The sequence below is a fragment of the Furipterus horrens genome, unplaced genomic scaffold (genome assembly GCF_987537825.1).
Source record: "Furipterus horrens unplaced genomic scaffold, mFurHor1.1.pri manual_scaffold_2, whole genome shotgun sequence".
NCBI classification, from domain to species: Eukaryota; Metazoa; Chordata; class Mammalia; order Chiroptera; family Furipteridae; genus Furipterus; species Furipterus horrens.
This window is the reverse complement of record NW_028327172.1, coordinates 175,283-194,914: the sequence shown is the minus strand read 5'-3', so window position 1 is coordinate 194,914 and position 19,632 is coordinate 175,283. Positions and strand designations below refer to the sequence as shown.

Here is a 19,632-nt window from a genome sequence, read left to right as displayed (position 1 = left end):
CCTGTCCTCCGTTCCCCGCCGGTGTTCAGCAAGGGCTGTTCTTATTTGTGAAATTGCTGAAGTGGCTTTTAGTTCTGTAAAGGTTTCGTTCTTGTTTTTTATTTTCCCCCAAGTCTTGTCAGATAATTTCCATGTTCTTTGTTTTTATCATTGGTTTTTAAGAAGACTTGGTTTTTCAAGACCAATTTTAGGTTCACCGCAAAGTTAAGAGGAAGGTACAGAATTGCCCTGCCCCCCCCACGCACAGCCGCCCCCATACCAACAACGCCCACCAGAGGGCGCATTTGTTGCTATGGGTGAACCTACACTGATACATCATCACCACCCAGAGCGCACAGTGCACGTTAGGGCTTAGTCTTGGTGTTGCACATTCCATAGGTTTGGGCAAGGTTTCTACCTGCTCACCTGCTCGTCCCTCCCCCACCCCCACCCCGGCAACCGTGGACCTTTCCATGTCCCCACATTCTGCCTCTTCCAGTGTCGTGGAGGTGGTGTCGTGCCCGCCGAGGCCTTTCAGATCAGCTTCCCTCCCTCGGGATCAGGCCCTGACGTTTCCTCCACGCTTTTCATGACCTGGCAGCTCGTTTCGTTTTAGCTCCGCATGGGGAGTCCCCAGTCTGGATGGACCGCGGCTGATCCGTCCATCACCTCCTGAAGGACGTCTTGGTTCCTTCCAGGTGTAACATACGAAGAAGCTGCTGTAAACATCTGCGAGCAGGGTTTTGAGTGGGTGTGGGCGTAAGTTTCCAGCTCCTCTGGGTAAACACCTCGGAGCCCAACGGCCGGTCCTACGGCAGGAGGGTGCTCGGTTTTCTAAGAAACCACTGAGCTGTCTTCCGAAGTTGCTGCCCTGGCCGCACTCCCAGCAGCCGTGGGTGAGACTCCGTGGCTGCCCCGTGTCCCCCAGCACCTGGCGGTGCCCGGGCTCTGGATGTCAGTCATTCCCGTGAGTGTGCAGTGGCGTCTCCGTGTTTTCGTTAGCACTTCCCTGATGGCATGAGATGCGGAGTGTCTCCTCGTGTGCTTACTCGCTGTATCTGTATCATTTCTAGGAAGGCCTTTGGCCTGTTTTTAATTGGGTTATTACTTGTTTTCTAACTAAAAATGTTGAACTGTAAGAGTTATTTTTGTATTTTGGGTAACAGTCTATTATCAGATGCGTCCTTTGCAAATACGTTCTCCCCCGTGTGACTTGTCTCCTCTTTCTCTTGACTGTCTTTGCGGAGCAAAGGTTTTTCATTTTGTGAAGTCCGGCTTATCAATCTTTTTTCATGGATCGTTGCCAAACCCAGAGTGGTCTCGATTTTCTCCTGTGTTATCTTCTAGAAGTCTTATAGTCTTGTGTTTTCCATTTAGGCCAGTGATCCCTTTTGGGTTACTTACTGGGAAGGGTGTAAGATCTGAGTCTAGATGAGTTTTTTTCCATGTGAATGTCAGGCTGTTCCAGCACCATTTGCTGAAAAGACGGACCATCTTTGCTCCATTGTACGTATGGCTTGGCTCCGTTATCAAAGGTCAGGCGACCATATCTGTGCGGGGCTATTTCTGGCCTCTGTGTTCTGTCCCGTGGATCTGTGTGTCTGTTCTTTGCCCAGCACTGCGCCGTCCTGATTCCTGGAGCTGCGCGGCCAGCCTTGGAGCCGGGGAGCGTCCGTCCTCCGGCTTGGTTCTTCTCCTTCAACACTGAGTTGGCTAATCTGGGTCTTTGCCTCCAGAGAAACGTCAGGATCAGTTTGTCGATAACTTGCTGGGATTTGCTTGGCTTGCATTGAATCTGTAGATCAAGCTGGGAGGAACTGACCTCTTGGCAATGCAGAGCGTCCCCGTCCGTGAGCATGGGACACCTTATTTAGTTCTTCATTCCGTGCATCAGAGCTTTATAGTTTCCCTCATACAGGGCTTGTTCAGGTTTTGTCAGATTTATGCCTAAGTATTTCGCTTTTATGGGGATAATGTAAGTGCTACTGTGTTTTAAACTTCAAGTTCTGATTGCTCATTGCTGGCCCGTGGGAAAACACGGGGTTTTGTGTGCTAACCTGGTTCCCTGCGATTGAGCCACAATCGATTGGTTCGCAGGGCTTTTTCTTCCTCCCAAGCCTTTTGGGTTCTCTACGTAGATAATCATGTCATCTGCAGACAGTTTTATTTCTTCCTTCCCAATCTGCAGACCTTCGGTTTACGTGGCCCGCACGTCTAACCACCTCCCCTCCCCCGTCGCATGCTTGGTGGCTCTCAGCCCAACCTTCCGGTCTTTGCTGAGATGTCAGCTTCTCAGGCTCGCTTGCTCCCACCGCTGTTTGCACGCACGCTCGCGGTCTCCTTCCAGGCTTTGTTTCCCTGCCTCGCAGCCACCCCCACCCCCGCGGGGACGCTCCGCCTCTTTGGCGGCGGCTCCAGCGCCCCCGCCCCTGGACGGTAAGCTCTCCTGGGGCAGGGACTTCCGTCTGCTTTGTTACTGCTTTGTCCTCCGTGCCTGGCACACAGTGGGTGCTCATGAAATAGCTGTGTAAATGAGTTAATAAACAAATACATAAGTAAATTACAGTGTTTGTATAACCCAGATTGCGTGGAATTCCATCTGACACTTTCTTATGCTTCCTGAGGTAATGAGTTTTCTGATGTGTATGCTTTACCTGATTGCAGATTACATTTTTCTTATTTAAAAAAATTATTTATTTTATTTTATTTTTGTAAAGATTTTATTTATTTACTTATTTTCAGAGAGAGAGGAAGAGAGGGAGAAAGAGAGAGAGAGAAACATCCATGAGTGGTTGCCTCTCACATGCCCCCAACTGGGGGCCACAACCCAGGCCTGTGTCCTGACTGGGAATTGAACTGGTGACTCTTTGGTTCAAAGGCCAGCGCTCAATCCACTGAGCCACACCAGCCAGGACTAAAGTTTTTTAATTTAAATTTAAAATGTCAGTTACAGGTGACTTCCAATATGATTAGTTTCAGGTGCATAACAGTGGTTAGACATTTCTATAACTTACCAAGTTCTCCCCCCATAAGGCTGGTCCTTCCCTGGCCCCACACATAGTTATTACAATGTGACCGTGTTCCCTGGGCCAGACTTTGCATCCCTAAGACTGCTCTGTAACCACCAATTTCCGTGTCTTAGTCCCCCTCAGCCCCAATTTTCACGCAGCTCTCCGCCCCCCTCCCCACCCGGCAGCCACCAGTCTGCTCTCTGTGACTATGCGCTTGCTTCCATTTGCTTGTTCATTACTTTTGTCCTTTGGATCCTGTCCGTGACTCGTACAACATCGGCCTGCCTGCCTGACTTATTCCTCTGAGCTCAATACCCTTTAGGTCCCTCGCTGTTGGTGCAGATGGGCAGCTGCCGTTCTTTTCACGGGCGAGCAACATTCCGCTGTACACATGCTCGGAATCTTGACCCAACAGCTTGACAATTGTACATAACGCTGCAGGGACCACAGGGGTGCGTATGTCTTCTCAAACAAGTGTTTTGGATTTCTTTGAATAAATACCCATAAGTGGAATTGCTGGGTCATATGGTAGTTCTATTTTTAATTTTCCTTTCCACAGAGGCTGCACCAGTCTGCATTCCTAGCAACAGTGCACGAGGATCCCTTTTCTCTGCATCCTCGCCAGCACTTGTTGACTTATTGATAACAGCCATTCTGACAGATGTGGGGGGAAGTCTTATTGTGGTTTCAATTTCTCTGATGATTAGTGATGATGAGCATTTTTTCTTATGTCTATTGGACATCTGTATGTCTCCCTGGGAGAAACGTCTATTCAGGACCTCTGCCCATTTTTAAATCAGATTTTTTGTGTGTGTTCAGTTGTATGAGTTTCTTATACATTTTGGATGTTAACTACTTATGGGATATGCCATTGGCAAATGTGTTCTCCCACTCAGCAGGCTGTCTTGCTGTTTTGTTGATGGTTTCCTTTGCTATGTAAAACTTTTTTTCTTAGATTTTATTTATTTATTTATTTATTTATTTATAGGTTGAGGGGAAGGGAGGGAGAGAAACAGCAACCTGTTTTGCCAGCTAGGACTGTGCAAAACTTTTTAGTTTGATGTAGTTTCACTCATTTATTTTGTTTTGTTTCCCTTGTTCTAGGAGACATATCAAAAGTAAATAAATAAATAAAATTGGCCCTGGCCCATATGGCTCAGTGGACTGAGCACCGGCCTGCAAACCACAGGGTCGCCAGTTCAATTCCCAGTCAGGGCGCAGGCCTCAGTTGTGAGCCAGGTCCCCCGTTGGGGGTGTGTGAAAGGCAACCCCACATGGATGTTTCTCTCCCTCTCTTTCTCTCTCCTTTCCTTCCCCTCTCTCTAAAAATAAATAAAACCTTTAAAAAGAAAGAAGAAAATTGGTAATGTTACAGAATGGAGGTGTCCAAAAACACCCAGAGCTTGCGGTTGGGGGATGGGGAAAAGGAAGCAGCTTTCAGGATGCCTTCACATGCCTGAGGCTGGTGGCTGGTGTCTTTGTTATGCAAATGGATTTGACACTTCCAAGGCCCAAAAAGATGGGAAGGGTCTTGGACTGTGGGATGGTACGGAAGGAGCCTACAGACCCTGCATAGGCTTCTGTGAATGGTCAGAACTGGGTACCATACCCAGACGCAGTCAGGGATTTAAAAATAAGTGGCAGACATTTTAACTGGGTACACCATGCGGCTTGGAAAAGGAAGGGACACCATGCAGCTTTGAGAAGGGAGGACTCCACACAGCTTACAAGGAGGCTTGCAATCCATGTGGTTCTGGATTAAAAGCTGGCGGGCACCATAACACAGACAAGGCCTCCCCAGTCAGAATCGAAGGATTGGCAGCCACCGGGAGAGCTGAACTGTGTCTAGGAAGTAGGGAAACGGTGTCTCCAACTTTTCTAAAACTAGCCTGGTTTCGTGCAGGGAGGCTGAATTATGTGTTTGTGGTGTTTTAAAGAAAATAAGACTTAATGGCAGAAATCCACAAATAACCTAAATTTATATAACTATTAAATAAACAATTCTTTCTTTTCACTAAACTCTGGTATTGAGTTATAATTCTGGCGGCGGGCAATCAGGCCCCTAACAAAACAGCCCGTGGGTTCTGTTTCAGTCGGAGAGCCCAGGGGTTCTGCTACAGTAAGAGTGAGGTTGAAGGCTCTACTGCCTGTTTTATTCTGGGAAGTTTATGATTTCAGGTGTTACATGTAAGTCTTTAATCCATTTTGAGTTTATTCCTGTATACGGTATAAGAGAGTGGCCTCGTTTCTTTCCTTCCTTCCTTTCCCGGTGCGTCTGCCCAGGTTCCCCAACACCGCTGCTGGGAGTCTCCTCCATCCGCTCCCCCACCCACAACCCCACCTGCACTGTGTGATCCGAAGTCCAGAGCTCGTCCCTTCCTTGTTACACAACACCTATAGGTGGGCGCAGTGCACCTGCATTAGACTTAGGGAGGAGTGGGCAGTGTCAGCTGGGGGCGCCCGGTGTCTTCTGGGTGGGCAGGTGTTAGGGTTAGCTGTGTGCTCTGCCCTGTGGACCCACAGGACTTGCGAGGAAGCCCAAACATCACTGCTGCTCTAGTCGCCAGCCCCAGAGCTGAAGGCCTCGTTCCTGTCCCTCCCAGCAGGGCCATCTCTAGAATAGTCTTAGGGCCAGTCTGGAGCGTCTCTCTGGTTCCTTTTATCAGAACTCTTCCTGCTGCTCTGGGTCTGTAGGTTGCACACCGGAGTGAACTATGACCTATGGATGCAACTTGGGTAAATCTCAAGAGGGTCGTTTGGGCTGCTGGGCACACGCGCTGTCTGCCCACTGAATGCCAGCGAGTGGGTATGAGTGACACAGCCCCACTGTCCCCACCGTGACCCTGAGCCTGCGACTGCACCTCCTGTGGCAAAAGTGACTTTGTAGGTGTGAATAAGTCACGGTGTCCTCTGAGATGGGGAGCCTGTCCTGGGTTATCCCAGGGGCCCCTTATGAGAGGGAGGGCCAGAGTCAGAGACAGGGGGATGGGACCAGAGATGGGAGACACAGAGAAGAGGAACAGGAAGGCGGTAGGATGCTGGCTTTGAAGGCAGAGGAAGAGCCCTTGTGCGGAGAAGTCCAGGCGGCCTCTAGAAAGGAAGTTTCCACCCTAAAGCCTCCAGGAGGGCAGCCCTGTAGAAACAGCGATTTTAGGACATCTGCCCTTCAGAACCGTGAGATCACAAATTCCACCACGTGGGGGGATCCTGTTACAGCAGCTACAAGAACCTCATGCAGGCAGGCAGCCGGCGCCAGGCAGACCACCGGTCTCCCTCCCGTGCTCGGAGCCCAGCCTGAAACTGGGGCTGAACCCCAGGAAGGGCTGGCCCTTGGCATCATCCAGCCTCTGGGTCAGTCCTCTTTAGTGCCCCCCTGACCTGAACTTCCAGCTCCATGAGCAAAAGTCAAATCTAACTCATACACCCTCGCCCAGGGTGCTGAGTGCTGCTTTGCCTCCAAGGAGGATGGAGAAGGAGTGATGCCCGAGTTTTCAGGTGCAGGGGACTGAGTACGTGGCTGAAGGGTCTTTGCTTGCAGGTGGGAAGGCCACGTGACTCCACAGGCATGTAGTGGCAAGGACGGGTCCGAGGTCTCTTCCCCTCTGGAACCCAGCACAGAAGCTCAAAGGGAATGGATGGGAAGGGGACAGAGGTCTTGGGTGTGGAGGGTGAGGTCAGCGTGGCCGCTGCAACTGTGAGTCAGGAAGGTCTTCAGGAGCAGGGACAGTGCCCAGGGCCACCCATGGGTGCAGGGCTCTCTGGCCATTGCCGAGGCCCATATCTGTCCTCCCAAGAGCCAGGCAGAGGACCAGTCGGAACTAAAAAAAATATTTCATTTCATTCTGAATAAAAAACGGAACAGACAGAACTCTTGAAAATCCTGAAAACAACGTCATCGCTACGGCAAAATTTCACAGAAATCATCGCATGGAGTGTGGGGACAGGCCGGGCCTGACCCACTGTCAAGGCTGCCTCTCAGGATGGGCATGAGGGGCAGCAGCCTCGGTGGGCCGGGGAGGGCAGGCACAGGCGGGGCTGTGCCCCTGTGGCAAGCCTCGAGGGGTCCCCAGAAACCAGGCTCAGGACTGCAGTAGCCGCTGGGCGGGTGTCGGTCTTCAAGGGCCCTCCCCACGGGAGCCCTTCCGGCCGCGGCTGCGCGTGGCCCACATGCCCCTCCGGGAGTGGTAGTAGTGGTAGAAGTTCCTCAGGCGCAGCCGCTCCACCTCCAGCCCCGCCTGCAGGACCCTGGGTGGGGACAGGTGTCAGGGCTGGGGGCTGGGGGTGGTAAGGACCCCAGTCCTGGGGCTTCTGCTACTGCAGGACCCAGTGGGAGGATGGGACTCGGGGCCCCCACTGGGCCCACAGAATCTGGGGCCAGAACTGGTCCAAGGGCCACCCGCCGTCTGCAGGGCCCCAGGAGGGGTGTGGTTTCTGGGAACAGGGCGGGGTCCGTGGGCCTCTCCAGGCCACGGTCCCGGGTGGAGGCGGGGGGAGGCATGCAGTCCGTCTGCATGATGGCGGGGAGGGGGTCACCTGTCCAGGAGCTCCCAGTCCTCGCCGCCCCACTGGTCTCGGAACTCCTCGGTGTTCATGCCTCCCACGCGGTCCAAGTCCGACTTGTAGATCCCAAAGAGGCCGAAGCCGTTCACCTCCCAGTACCCTGGGCGGCGAGGGTGCCCTTCAGACCTCAGGAGCGATGCTGGGGTGCATCCCTTCACCAGGGTCACTACCCCTCTGTGGGAGTCATGACCCAGGGAGCCTGCACACGACTGGGTGCTGGAGGAGGCTCCTAGTGGCTGGGCAGGACCCTAGGGGCACGGGGGGAGGACCTGGGCACTCTGGGGGCAGGGGTCCTAGACACTACAGGGCATCACAGGGGCACTGATGGGGCCCAGGCCAGCCTCGGGGGCTGGGAGAGGCCCCCAGGGAGCCTAGATTGCACGCTGGCGTTACCGTGTGGGTCCCCCGGCCAGCTCCCGCAGCCCAGGCGCATGACCACCGGGGCAAAGGCCAGCTTGCCCTCCACGCAGTGCTTGCGGATGCCGTCCAGGATGTTGGGGGGGAAGTGGATGTGCAGGTCGCAGAGGAAAACGATGCTGCTCGCGTCCTGGGGGAGGCAGGGAGGCCTGAGCGCTGCCTCTGCGCGGGAAGGTGGCCCCCACCGTGCCCCCGCCTCGCCCACACACCTCCACCGCGTCCACTCCGGCCTGCAGCCCTGCCGAGCGCTCGAAGTTCCCGGTCCGCCTCAGGTATTGGTACCTGGGGGTGGGGGTGACCGGTAAGGGTTCCTGGGTGCGGGGAAACCCGTCTCCCCAGGAGGGAAGATGCGCGCAGTCTCCGCCCACTGCTGGCGTGGGGGGATGGGACGCGGGTACCTGGGCAGCCGCGCCGTGCGCAGGGCGCGCTCCACGTCCATGTCCTGGCTCTCAAAGTCCACCAGGATGACGCTGAAGCGTGAGTCCCCGGTGCGTGCGTGCAGCAAGGCCATGTCTGCCAGGAACTGCGCCACCCAGCGCGCCTGGTTCTTCACTGGAGAAGGATGAGGCCCCTGAGCCCAGTCCGACCCCACCGCACGGTACCCCATCCAGCTACGCCTCCTAGAACGTCTCCCAGAAAACCCAGCGGCCGCCCCGCAGCCCTCCCGCACCTGGCACGATGAAGTGAACCATCACATCCTGGCGCCAGGCCAGGCGAAGCGGCCGGCACAGCTCGGGGTTGCCGTCGGGGCGCGTGGAGGCGGCGGGAGCCGGCTCGGGACTCCCTCCGTCCCCATCGGCGTCCCCGGCGCGGGCTCCGGGCAGGCGCAGGAAGACGTACTCGGACAGGCGCAGGCGGCTGCCCCCGCGCTCCTGGACCTCCAGCTCCAGGAGAAAGCGGCTCCCGCGAGCTGAGTCTCGGCGCTTCTCCACGTTCACGATTCGCAGGAGCGCGTAGCGCCTGGGAGAGGAGGCCAGGATCAGCCCCCTGGGGCTTCTCCCTGCACCGCGCCCCCAGCCTCCGAACCCGGGGCCGCCAGTTGCCCCATCACACCTGCCGCCGGGGGGCGTTCACAGGAGGTAGGCCCACACTTTGTCCCCACTCCCAGCGCAGCCCCCAGGGGGAGGTGACCCGCCAGCCCAGGCCCGTCCTCTCCTCCACTTGCGTCATCCCCCGGTGCACTCTGACAGGCTCAGAACCACTCAGCAGCACCCACTACACACAGTACAGATTCCAGTGTCTCACGGTGGCCGTGTAGGACCTTCAGCAGATGGTGGCCATCAGTATCCCCTCACACTGTGTGAGCCCACTTCCTCTTCCCACGGTCCTTTGTCCTGGGGTGCCCCACCCTCCCCAGCTTCTCCGAGGCCCTGGGTGGTGCCTCCTTCCACCTCCCTGGCACTAGGTCAGGGCCGTCCTGATCCCTGAGGGAAGAGGCCTCTGGGTCTGCCCCGAGCTGCCCTCTGGCCCCTTCCCCCTCACTCCCCGCTCCTGAGCACCTTACTGTCCTTCAATCTGCCCTCAACAGAGGCTTCCTCTGGTCCTGGGAAAACAGAACCCTAACCTTGACTGAAGCCAGTCTTCCCCCAGTTTTGACCTCGCAGGCGTGTCCCCCTGCTGGGAGCTGGCGTGACTTCCCAGGGGTCCCGACACCCCCTCCAACCCCTGCCATGCCCACCACACTCTCCCCAAACGCTCTGGGTCTGCGCCTTTTTTCTCGGGGCCACAGGAACGACAATTGTACTGAACAGACCCCCTCATGCCCACGGGGCCGTGAGCGGCTCTCAAGCAGAGTCGAGAGCAAGCTGGTCCTCTTGGCCCCCGAGAACCAGACCTCGCCCACCCCAAGCCCAGGCCAGCCCATCCCTGCCACGGTCATGCCACGGTCACATCAAGCCCAAGTCATGGGCCCCATGGGCCCCCTCTCAGCCGCTTCCCTCCAGGGCAGCAACATGACCACCGGCTCCCGCCCAAACAGGTCAAACCCACATTGTTCAAAATCTAGTCTCACAAGGCAAAACTGAACCCTGAATGTGGCTTTCAGGGCCCACGACCAGGTTCTGCCCTCCTTCAAGGCTCTGCGAACTCCCCAGTGCCCCCCTAGAGGCCAGACTGGGGCGCCTGGGGCCAGGGGGAGGCCACCGAGGGCAGGGAGGCAGGAGCACTGCCCACTTCCCTGTTAGGAGAAGACCCTGCTGGCCAGGCCCCTGGAACTGGGCCTGGTGAGGAGGGGCGGGGGGCTCTCAGCCTGACCTGTGGGTGGAGAAGTGGCCTAGGTGACTCAGAGGCATTTTAGGGTCCAGGTCCAAGGTGACGGGCTGGGGTTTGGAGGTACAGGACAGGGGAACCAGCGCTGGCGGTGGGTGGAGAGTGGGGGGTGATGTCCCCAACATTGACAGGGGCCCTGGGCAGGAAGGGGGACCAGCAGGGAGCGAAGGCAGTTCTCTGAGGGTCCCGAGGAGGCGGCCTCTGCACTCCCGTGCCGCCCACCCACCCCCCGCCCCGTACCCGCCGTGGCGCGTGTTGAGCCGCTCCATGTACTGGGCGACCACGTCCACAGCCTCGGCCTCGGGCAGCTGGAGGTTGCCAGACACGTTGCAGCGGAGGTCGTTCCAGTCCGAGCGCAGCAGCTCGAAGTCCACGGCGCCCACGCTGAAGGTGCGCTGCCAGTCGATGGCGTCCTCGCGCCAGCGGCCCTGCGGGGGGCCGGCGGCCTCCTCCTCGCTGTCCTCTGAGGCAGCCTCATCACCAGGGGCCCCATCATCGTCCCCTTCCTCCTCCTCCTCCTCCTCCTCCTCCTCCCCCCCAGGCGGCTGTGGCCTGGACACCTGGGACAAGCTCAGGAAGGAGGTCACAGGCCGCGTTTCGGACATGTCCAAGTTCGCCGTGGGCGCTGCGAGTCCCAGCGGCCGGGCCTGGCCCTCCCGGCTCCCCTCGGTGGCATGAGCCTGGGGAGGGGACCGCAGCTCTGTGGCCTGGGAGCCGCTGGTCCTGTAGCCTCGAGACCAGGGCGGGCGTGGGGGCGCCCGCAGCTGCACCCGGGGCAGAGGTCTGGGGCGCAGGAAGACCCCCGGGAAAGGCGGCCAGCGAGGGCCGCCTGGGCTGAGCGCCTCCAGGGGCCGAGGGGGTGCCCGCAGGCCGGGCCGCACCCGGGTCACGTAGACCTTTGGGGGCGGCTGAGCCGCCGCGGCGCGGGGGGGCAGCGCGCGGCCCAGGAGGAGCGGCAGGGGGCGCGCGGCCCTGGCGGCCCAGCTCAGCGCCCGGGCGTGCCTGGGGGTCCGCTGGTGTGTGGGGCTGGGGGACGGCCCAGCCTCCGTGGGGGCTGTGGTGGGGGCGGGGGGTCGACGGCCGCTCTGCACCGGGCGGGACCCCGTGGGCTCCAGACTGTCGAGCAGCTCCCCCTCGTCCTCATCATCCAGGACGTCTGCGGAAAGCGCCGGTAAGCGTGGCCGGCCCAGGGGGGCGCCAGCTGGGGGCGCCGGGGGGCACTCACCGTCGGGGTTGAGGAAGAGGAAGGCTCGCCGCTGCGCCTGCTCGTCTTCCTCCCCCTGCTCCCCGCGGTCCATCTTCATGTACTTATAGAAGCCGAACCTGGGGGCGTGGGCGGAGCATCAGAGACCCGCCCGCAGCGGAGGCCCCGCCCCGGCTCCTCGGCGCGCCCCGCCCACCTTTCCAGGTACAGCGGCGACTCCCGGTAGAAGCACTTGTTCTCCGTCTCCATGTGCGTGAGGCGCGTGCGGTCGTTGGGGTACACGAAGGACAGGTACACCTGGCGGGGCGGGGCGCTCAGGGCGGCGCGGACGGGCTCGGGGCCGCCGTCCCACCGAGGGGCACTTACAAACTGTAGTCCCTGGTATCTCGCGATAGGAAAGTCCTTGACCACGTAGGTGGGCGCATAGGCACAGGGCTCCAGCACATTCTCCAGACTCGAAGGCTCCACGCGAGGAGCTGCCAGAGGGGTGGTCTCAGCCCACCAGCCCGGAGCCCCCGCCGCGCCTCCCCACCCTGAAGGCCCCCTCTCACTGAGGAAGAAGGTGTCTCGGGGGTCTGGCCTCAGCATGTCGGCTCTGGGCTCCTCCTGCGGCAGGTGCCCCCCCACGTGGCTGGCTGGGGACTGCGGGACATGGGCCACGTGGTCCATCTTCAGGGCTGACTCATCTGGGGGCAGAAGGGCGTGTGGGTTTCCCAGGACCCCCCTCACCCCGCCCTACCCACACTAGAGGCCACCCCACCCCCAAGAGGCACCAGCTCCGCACCTGTGTACAGGGAGATGTGCGCAGGGCCTATGACCTCAAACTTCAGGCCAGGCAGGAAGGCCCGCCACTGTGGGGTGGAGAGGGCAGTCAGGGCCAAAGGGTGGGTGGAGGTGGGAACATGGCGGGGACTGGGAAGGGAGGGCCTTCCCTGACAAGACAGCGGGGAACTAGTGGGGGCCAGCCCTTCAAGGGTGCCGGAAGCTCCCAGCGGGGTGGGGGGTGGGAAAGGGGTCCTGGGAAGCTAGGGGAAGCCCACAGGCTGGGGGCCCTGCCGGCAGGTGAGGACACCCCACACCCCACTCAGCCCACTCAGGCCTTCCCTGACGTCCCAAGTGCCCCCTCACCTGCCCCCCCCACCCCCCCAGTCTGCAGACCCTGCTGTCCCAGAGGCCGTTCTGGCCTTCCAAGGGCCAGAGACAGCACCTCCCCCTCCCCCCACCTCTGTGGCTGCTCCTCAGTAGACCCTGTCCCTCCCCCACCCCTCTCAAGTTGGGGTTCCTGTCCCAGGCCCTTTTCCCTTCCCACCTCATCCGGGGCCCTATCCACTACCTCTGCACCCAGCTTCTGCAAGATCATCCAAAACCTGTGTCTTAGCCTGGACCCTCCGCCAAGCTAGGTGACACCCACCACACACACCAGGCACCTGGGACATCCCGGAGCTGGGCTGAGGACCCCCTAGCCCACCGTGTTCACCAGCCCACACTCAGCCAGGCTCAGGCCCTCTATCCTGCCACTCTTCCACTCCCACCTCCCTGTCCAGGGACCGATGGCCCCGCACAAGTGCCCCCAGCTCTCTCCACACAGTGGCCTGAAGAGCAAATCCAGCGGCCTCATTCTCAGGGATCTGAGCCATTCAGGCCCTGATGACTCTGCTGGGCTCCTGATGCACCCCCGCCCTAGAATCACTCCCCACTGGGTGGCCCTGTGAGTCTCTTATCTTTCAAGACTCGCTCAAGGGCTGCTTCCTCCAGGAAGCCTCCCAGGAGTGCTGATGGCTGCCATGTCAACTAGACAGGAAGCTCCCGGGGGCAGGGTCCTTCGGTGGGGAGCAGTGGTTGGGGGGGCAGGGTAGGGAGGAGGGGCGCACTCACGCCCACTTCCACGTGGTCCGAGCCGCGGTCGTCCTGCTTGTGCAGCAGCTCAAAGTAGTACCTCCGGGAGGCCATGAGCCTGGAGACACAGGGAGTCAGGGGACGAGCCCTGCTGCACCCCAAGAACCCCAGACAGATGGAGAGCCCAGAGGGGTAGGGGCTCAGGGCGCATCCCGTGGGGACGGCTGGGCAGCAGGGCAGCCCAGGTACAGCGTGGGGTCACACACCCCCCGCACACACACGTGCTCCCTGTTGCTCACCGTCTGGGCTTGGACAGCTGGGAGCTGAACTTGGTGAACTCGCCAGGCGCCGTCCACTCGGACCCAGTCTGGAGGGGCAACATGAGGTGGGGGCTCCCCCTCTCCTTGGGGGCACCGGCCTGTCCCACCCCTTTTCTAAGAAGTTGCAGGAGGCTGGAGGAGACCGGACTGAAGCCGCACAGAGCCCAGTGAGGAGGGGCAGGTGCGGGTGGTGCACCGAGCTGGGGTCGGGGCTGTGGAGAGGGTGTACCTTGCCCACAAAGGCCACCAGCTGGGCACCTGCCGGGCTCTCATTTGGGCTCAGCCAGAATTCGGAGTTGTCATCGGAAGCCACAGAGAACTGGACATCGCCTAGGCCACGAGACAGGGGCTCAGGAGGCTGTGGGCCCTTCGGGGCCCCTGACCCCACATTTCCACCACCCTCCCCCCACTCCCTGTAATCCCCCGCGTCCCCTTCTGCACACCGTCTCTTGCCGGGTGGATGAAGCCGAAGATCCGGAGTCCGTAGTTCTTCCACTTGGGGGACACGGCCAGCTTCTTCACGGTGGTGCGCATCTGCGGGCAGTGACATCTGACGTCAGCGCGCGCTGGAGCCCGCCCGCCGTGGGAGGCCCGCTGTGCCTGGGCCGCACTCACGTGAGGGAACAGCGGGAAGTGCAGGTTCCTCCGCAGGTGGCCCACGGCGCCGCCACACCAGTCCTCGAACACGTGCAGGTTTGCCTGCCCCTTGTACTGCGGAGGGAGGGTCTTACCTTCCCCGCAGCCCCCCATCCCCACCCCCGCAGGCCCCGCAGGCCCCCGCGCTCACCTCCTCCCGCCAGGGCGGCGCCTGGTGGGTGAGGTTCACGGGGGGTGGCCTTCCAGTGCCCCCAGAAAACAGCTTGTTGGGGTCCCGACCGTTGGCCTGCAGGAGAGAAAGGGGAGTGACGTGAAGGCAGGGAGGGGCCTCACAGCCCAGGACTCGACCCCACAGAGGGGCAGCACCCACGCCCACGTCCGCCTGTGTGCGGGCCGGGCCACGCCGCAGCGGGCCCTCCAAGCTCACAGCCCGCCTGAGTGGACTCGGGGCCCCCCGTGCTCCCTCCCACGGCCCTGCTCACCGCCTGCTCCTCCTCACGACTCTCGCTGGAGTCCTCTGCTCTCTGCATGGACAGTGCCACCCGGACACCCCGGCCGTCTGTCACACCAGTCAGCTTCTCGCCATCTGTGGGTGACACAGCGGTGTGGCCAGGGCCCAGGTACCCCCATCCCATGTGGCTGGGCCAGGGCAGGAGGCCAGTGTCTCCTGCTGAGGCCCCTCCCTCAGCTCCCTGTGCTCCCAGGCATCCCTCCCTTCAGTGGGACAGGTGCTGGGTCCTTCTCTCACGTCCCACTGCAGGGGCCTGGAGCCCTCTACCCGGCTTTTCCCAGCCCCCAGCTGGTGTGAGGGAGTGGTTATGTGTGTGCACATGCACACCCATCTGCCACCCTCATCAGTGGCTCCACCTCCAGGAAAACCCCCAGGGCTGCTCTGTGCCCTCAGTGCTCTTCCCGGGTGCTGGGATGTTTTCTGCCTGCCTCCCTTTCCACAACGGAGAGCTAAGGCTTGGTTAGGGCCAGAGCTTGTTGGCTTGAGGCTCAGCCACCCCAGCTGTGGCAATGCCACCTGCTGCCCCGGAGACCAGGGTCTGGGTCCAAAGGAGCCCTGGTACCAACCTGGGCAGAGGAGGGACGGGCACACAGCTCTGACTGCTGGAGGGTCTGAGGCCAAGGCAGCCTGGGAACCCTTCCCAGGTCTGCCTGCGGACATCTCCAGAGCTTGGTGACCCACCCACCTAGCCTGGGGCAGATCACCTCTGCACCCCCAACTCCTAGGCCTCCTTCCTGAAATTCCCCCCACCCCCTGGGGGTCCAAACCCAAGACCTAAGCCTCTGAGGGGAGGCCTCAATGTACCCCACCTCTGCCCCTCTGAACCCCCTCCGAGGGACACGCGATCCAGAACCCTCCTCTGGTCCAGGGCCAAGCCTGGACTTTGACACCCATGCCCACCCCTGGGAGCCTCCTGCAGCGGGGCCCCAGCTGGGCTGCCACCAGGGCCTGCAGGGCTCCGGCCCAGCACGGCAAGGTCGACAGGCCCCCTTCCTCCCGGCCTACCCTCCCTGGGGCCTCTGCCTGCACAGGGGCTGGACATGAGAGGGGTCGGCCCCCTGCCCCTCTCCCAGGTGGAACTGAAGATGCCACTGACCCACAGTCAGGGTGGCCTCAAGCTCGCCCAGCTGCTGCCCTGGTGGAGGCACAGGGGGCTGGACAGGAGGTGGGGCTGGATCTTCCGGGACCCTAACCTCCTGCCCAGCTTCACTGGTTTCACAAGTGGGGTTCCCACGCCGCCACCCCTCCCAGCTGCTGAGCTAGGCCCCCTGGCTGCTCAGGAAGTCAGGTCGGCAAGGACTGTGGGTGCTCAGAAAACCACACGGGCGTCTGAGGAGGGGGCTGGTTTTACCCTGTCGCTGGTCATGCTCTGGGGTCTGGCGTTGTTTGCTGATAGCGGGGGGGAGGGGGTGCAGGGGGGGGGGACTGAGCAGTGCTGGGGGCTTCTTGAGGGTGGGGTGGCTATGAGGTGCATGGGCTTGGGGGTTGCGGCAAGCCCAGACCCCTGGCCGCGGGGAAGCAGAGGGGCTTCACCAAGTGGGGGTGGGAATGGGGCTGAACGGAGAAGTTGGGACCCCTCGGTGAAGGGGCCTCACATGTGGTGAGTCCAGGTCATTGTTCTGACTCTCACCCCTCCCCCACCCTGAGGACACCCCACTTCCTGGAGAAGGGTCGGGGGCAGCCTGGTTGGGATGCTTTCTGCCCTGAGGCGGTTCCCTCTCACAATCCCCCCTTCTCAGGTCCCAGGTGCTCTGTCCCTCCTCCTCGCTCTCTGGGTTCTCATGCTGCTCCTGCAGTTGGGATGCTCTTCCCCCAAATATTGTGTCAAAGGTCATCACCTCCCAGAGGCCTTCCAGGGCCCCCTCCCCCGGCCTTGCTTGCGGCGCTCACCAGGACCTGATTTGCTTCCCGGGTTCACTGTCTGTCGCCACTGGCGTGTGAGCTGGGGGCGCCTGGGGGAGTCCACTTCAGGCTGGCTCCCATCACCGGGCCCGCCCCCGCGCACAGCCGGGCACCACAGGCTCACCGAGGACACACCCTCCAGGAAGCCTTCCCGCTGCTCTCTGCCCCTCCCCCCAGCAGATGGGGAAACCGAGGCTCTGCTGGGTACGCGGCCAGTAGTGGAGGCAGCGGCCTCCGGAAATCCCAGCGGGCAGGGCCCAGGGAAGTCTCCGCAGGAGCCCCGTCAACCTGTCACTCCCGGCTCCAGGCCAGATCCGGGGTCCGCCTAGGTGCAGGGACGTTCCTCTAGAGGGTCTCGCTCGTCACTGTTGACGTCATCGGGTGTCGCGGAGGGCAGAACCGCGCCCCCTGCCCCAATATAGCCGAGCTGGGAAGGGCGGACGGGAGCTGAGGGCGGGTTTGGCCCACGCCGGGAGCGGGCGCTGGGAGGGCCCGGAGCGGCCCTGCGCGGGGCCCTCGCCGCCCCCCACCCCAGGGCGCGCGCCCCCTCCCGTACCTCGCCCGTAGCCCAGCCGCTGGTGCAGCGCGCGGCCCTGGCGCGCCAGGCTCAGGTGCACGTACGTGAACCACGCGGCGCAGGTGAGCAGCACCAGCAGGAGCAGCAGCTTGATCTGCTTGCGGATCTTCTTCACCGGGAACCACGGCATCGCGGCCGGTCCCGTCCCGCCCCGCCCCGGGCCGCGCTCAGCGGCTCCCGCGCGCTCCGCGCCGCATCCCTCGGTCCTGCATGGCCCTTTGTCCGCCGCCCGCGGCCCCGGGTGCGGCCGCGACCCCGGGCTGCCCTTGGCCGCGGGCCCGGGGTGGGCGGCGGAGCGGCTCAGGTGGTGCCCCCGCCCGGCCCCGCGCGGCCGCGCCCGGCCGCTGGGGCTCCACGCTCCTGGGGGCCGCGGCGGGACTGAGCAGCATCCACTATGCGGTGCTACCCACCGTGAAACGGGTCCGGCCTGCGCGCGGCGCGAGCCAATCGGGTCCCGCGAACCCGCGGGAAGCCAATCCGCGGCGCGGGAGGCGGGCCGGCGTGCTAGGGTGTGCCCGGCGCCGGTCTCCGCGCCACGCGCGCTCATCCACCTGGGCGCGCCCGCCCGCGCAGCACGGGGGCGCGGGGGTCCGGGATGCGGCAGGAGCGGAGCGGAGCGGGGGCAGAGGGGCTGGGGGGTATGAGGAGGTGTGGGGACGCGGGGACAGCGGGATGCGAAGGGCGGCAGAGCCCGGACTGGGCGCGGGGCTGGGGGGGGGGGAGGGGCGGGGGGACGGGGCAGAGATGAGCAGGGGGTGGGGAGGTGCGCAGAGGACCGGGAGGCTCGGGGACACAGGGCGGGAACGCAGGGTGCACAGGGCTGGAGTCCGTGGGACGTGCAGGCTATGGGTGGGGGGCGACAGTGGGGACACGGACAACGGGGTGATGGGAGGACACCGGGGGCTTGGTGGATGTGGGGGGAGGGCCGGAGATGGGGGAGTGAAACAAGCCCCCTGCACACAGCCAACCAGGAGTGGGGCTGAAGGTGGAGGAAGAGGCGGTTTGGGGGACAGACACACGTGGGCAGGTGGTGACCAGGGGCTGGGGTGTGCGGGCCCGCAGGCCCGATGGAGGCGAGGCTGAGGACGTCCGTTAGCACATGGCTTCACCTTGAGCAGGATGAGGAGCCACCAAGGACCTGAGCTGGGGGCCGGGGGCCAGGTGGACAGGCACAGTGGTGTGGGGACGGGCGGGAGTGGCCGGAAGGGGCCGCAGTGGACACTGCCGACTAGCGGCGGGGTCCACGGTGTGGCTCCGGCCCAGCCGGTGCGCTTTGGTAGGCGATGCACTCCGCCCCCATGGGCTGCAGCCCTCCCTGTGCGTCGGCCGCCCCTCCTGCCTCCACCCGTCCTGCTGTGTAGTGAATCACCCAGCACTCGCGCTGAAGGCAGCCCTGTGACGCCCTGTGGGTCGGGAGCCGAGGGCGGGACAGGACAGCTTTCTCTGCTCCACTGTGTCACGGGCCCCAGGTGGGAAGATATGCGTGGCCCAGGTGCCTGGGGGCTGGGCTGGGTCATCTGGGGTGTTCTGCACCACGGGGGTGCCTGCGGGGATTTCTGGGCTCCGTGGGGACCATTCAGCAGAGCGCCTGGGCATGGCCACACCAGGCTGGTGGCCTCTGGGCTCCTGCAAACCGGGAAAAGTGAGCCACTGCACACTTCCTGCCACCTGCTGTCACAGGCCTCCCAGGTGTGAGGAGGGGACAGGGACCCCATGTCACCCTGGGAAGAAGGTCCAAGAAGCTGCAGTCTGTTCTCACACTGCTCACCGTCTCACCTCGTGGCCCTTGTCCTTTTAGTCTGTCCTTGAGACCGAGAATGGAGTCGGCCATGTTCCCCTGCTTGTCATCTGCCATCTGTCCTTCAAACCTGCCCCCATCACCTCCCATTGTCATGCCTTCCCCCCTCCAGTTCACTTCCCATAATGATGCTACCTGTGCGTTTGTGGAAATATGTATTGAATTGTGTATATTTTAACGTTACGTGAACAGCTCTGTGCTATAACACCCTCCAAACTCATACGTTTCCATGGACGCTGCTGTGCGTGCACCTCACGCTGCCCTCGGTCCCGGGTGGGTGTTACCTGGGACCCCCACAGCCGCAGGAATGAACAAGGCAGGCGAGGGTCCCGCCTCTCAGGGAGTTTCTACTTTTCTAAGCAGAGACAAAAACGTGCACCAGGAACAGTGTCAGGTGGCAGTAGGTGCTGGAAGGACGTAACAGCAGTGAGGTAGATGGGCTGGGGGGGGGTTCTTCTCCCAGGAACCCCTCTTTGGGGAGTGACAGCTGATCGGGGAAGCTGGTGTTGGAAACTGGGTCCCAGGCCCCTGTCACCTGGAAACCAGCAGGTGGGGCGGCAGGCAGGAGACACCTCTGTTCCACCGGAGGGTGGCAGCCTCCCCAATGCCACCCAACTCCCACTAGGACGAGCTGACGGGACCCACCAGCAGG

The 19,632-nt window shown here is 61.6% G+C and overlaps 1 protein-coding gene and 1 pseudogene across 1 annotated transcript; both read right to left on the bottom strand.

Annotated features, from left to right (window-relative positions):
- Nucleotides 1–4,957: 4,957 nt before the first annotated feature.
- On the bottom strand, nt 4,958–6,886 carry LOC150017287 (uncharacterized; annotated as a pseudogene).
- B4GALNT4 (beta-1,4-N-acetyl-galactosaminyltransferase 4) lies at nt 6,806–17,447 on the bottom strand. Its single transcript, XM_090292022.1, has 20 exons — nt 17,162–17,447; nt 14,675–14,778; nt 14,383–14,478; nt 14,211–14,306; nt 14,039–14,129; nt 13,825–13,925; nt 13,575–13,642; nt 13,315–13,393; nt 12,224–12,290; nt 11,991–12,125; nt 11,806–11,915; nt 11,636–11,736; nt 11,461–11,558; nt 10,476–11,391; nt 8,638–8,927; nt 8,366–8,519; nt 8,177–8,249; nt 7,944–8,097; nt 7,524–7,650; nt 6,806–7,235 (listed from the first exon to the last, which is right to left on the bottom strand). The coding sequence occupies exons 1-20, from the start codon at nt 17,310–17,312 to the stop codon at nt 7,106–7,108; spliced, it is 3,141 nt and encodes a 1,046-aa protein (XP_090148148.1). The 5' UTR covers nt 17,313–17,447; the 3' UTR covers nt 6,806–7,105.
- Nucleotides 17,448–19,632: the final 2,185 nt, after the last annotated feature.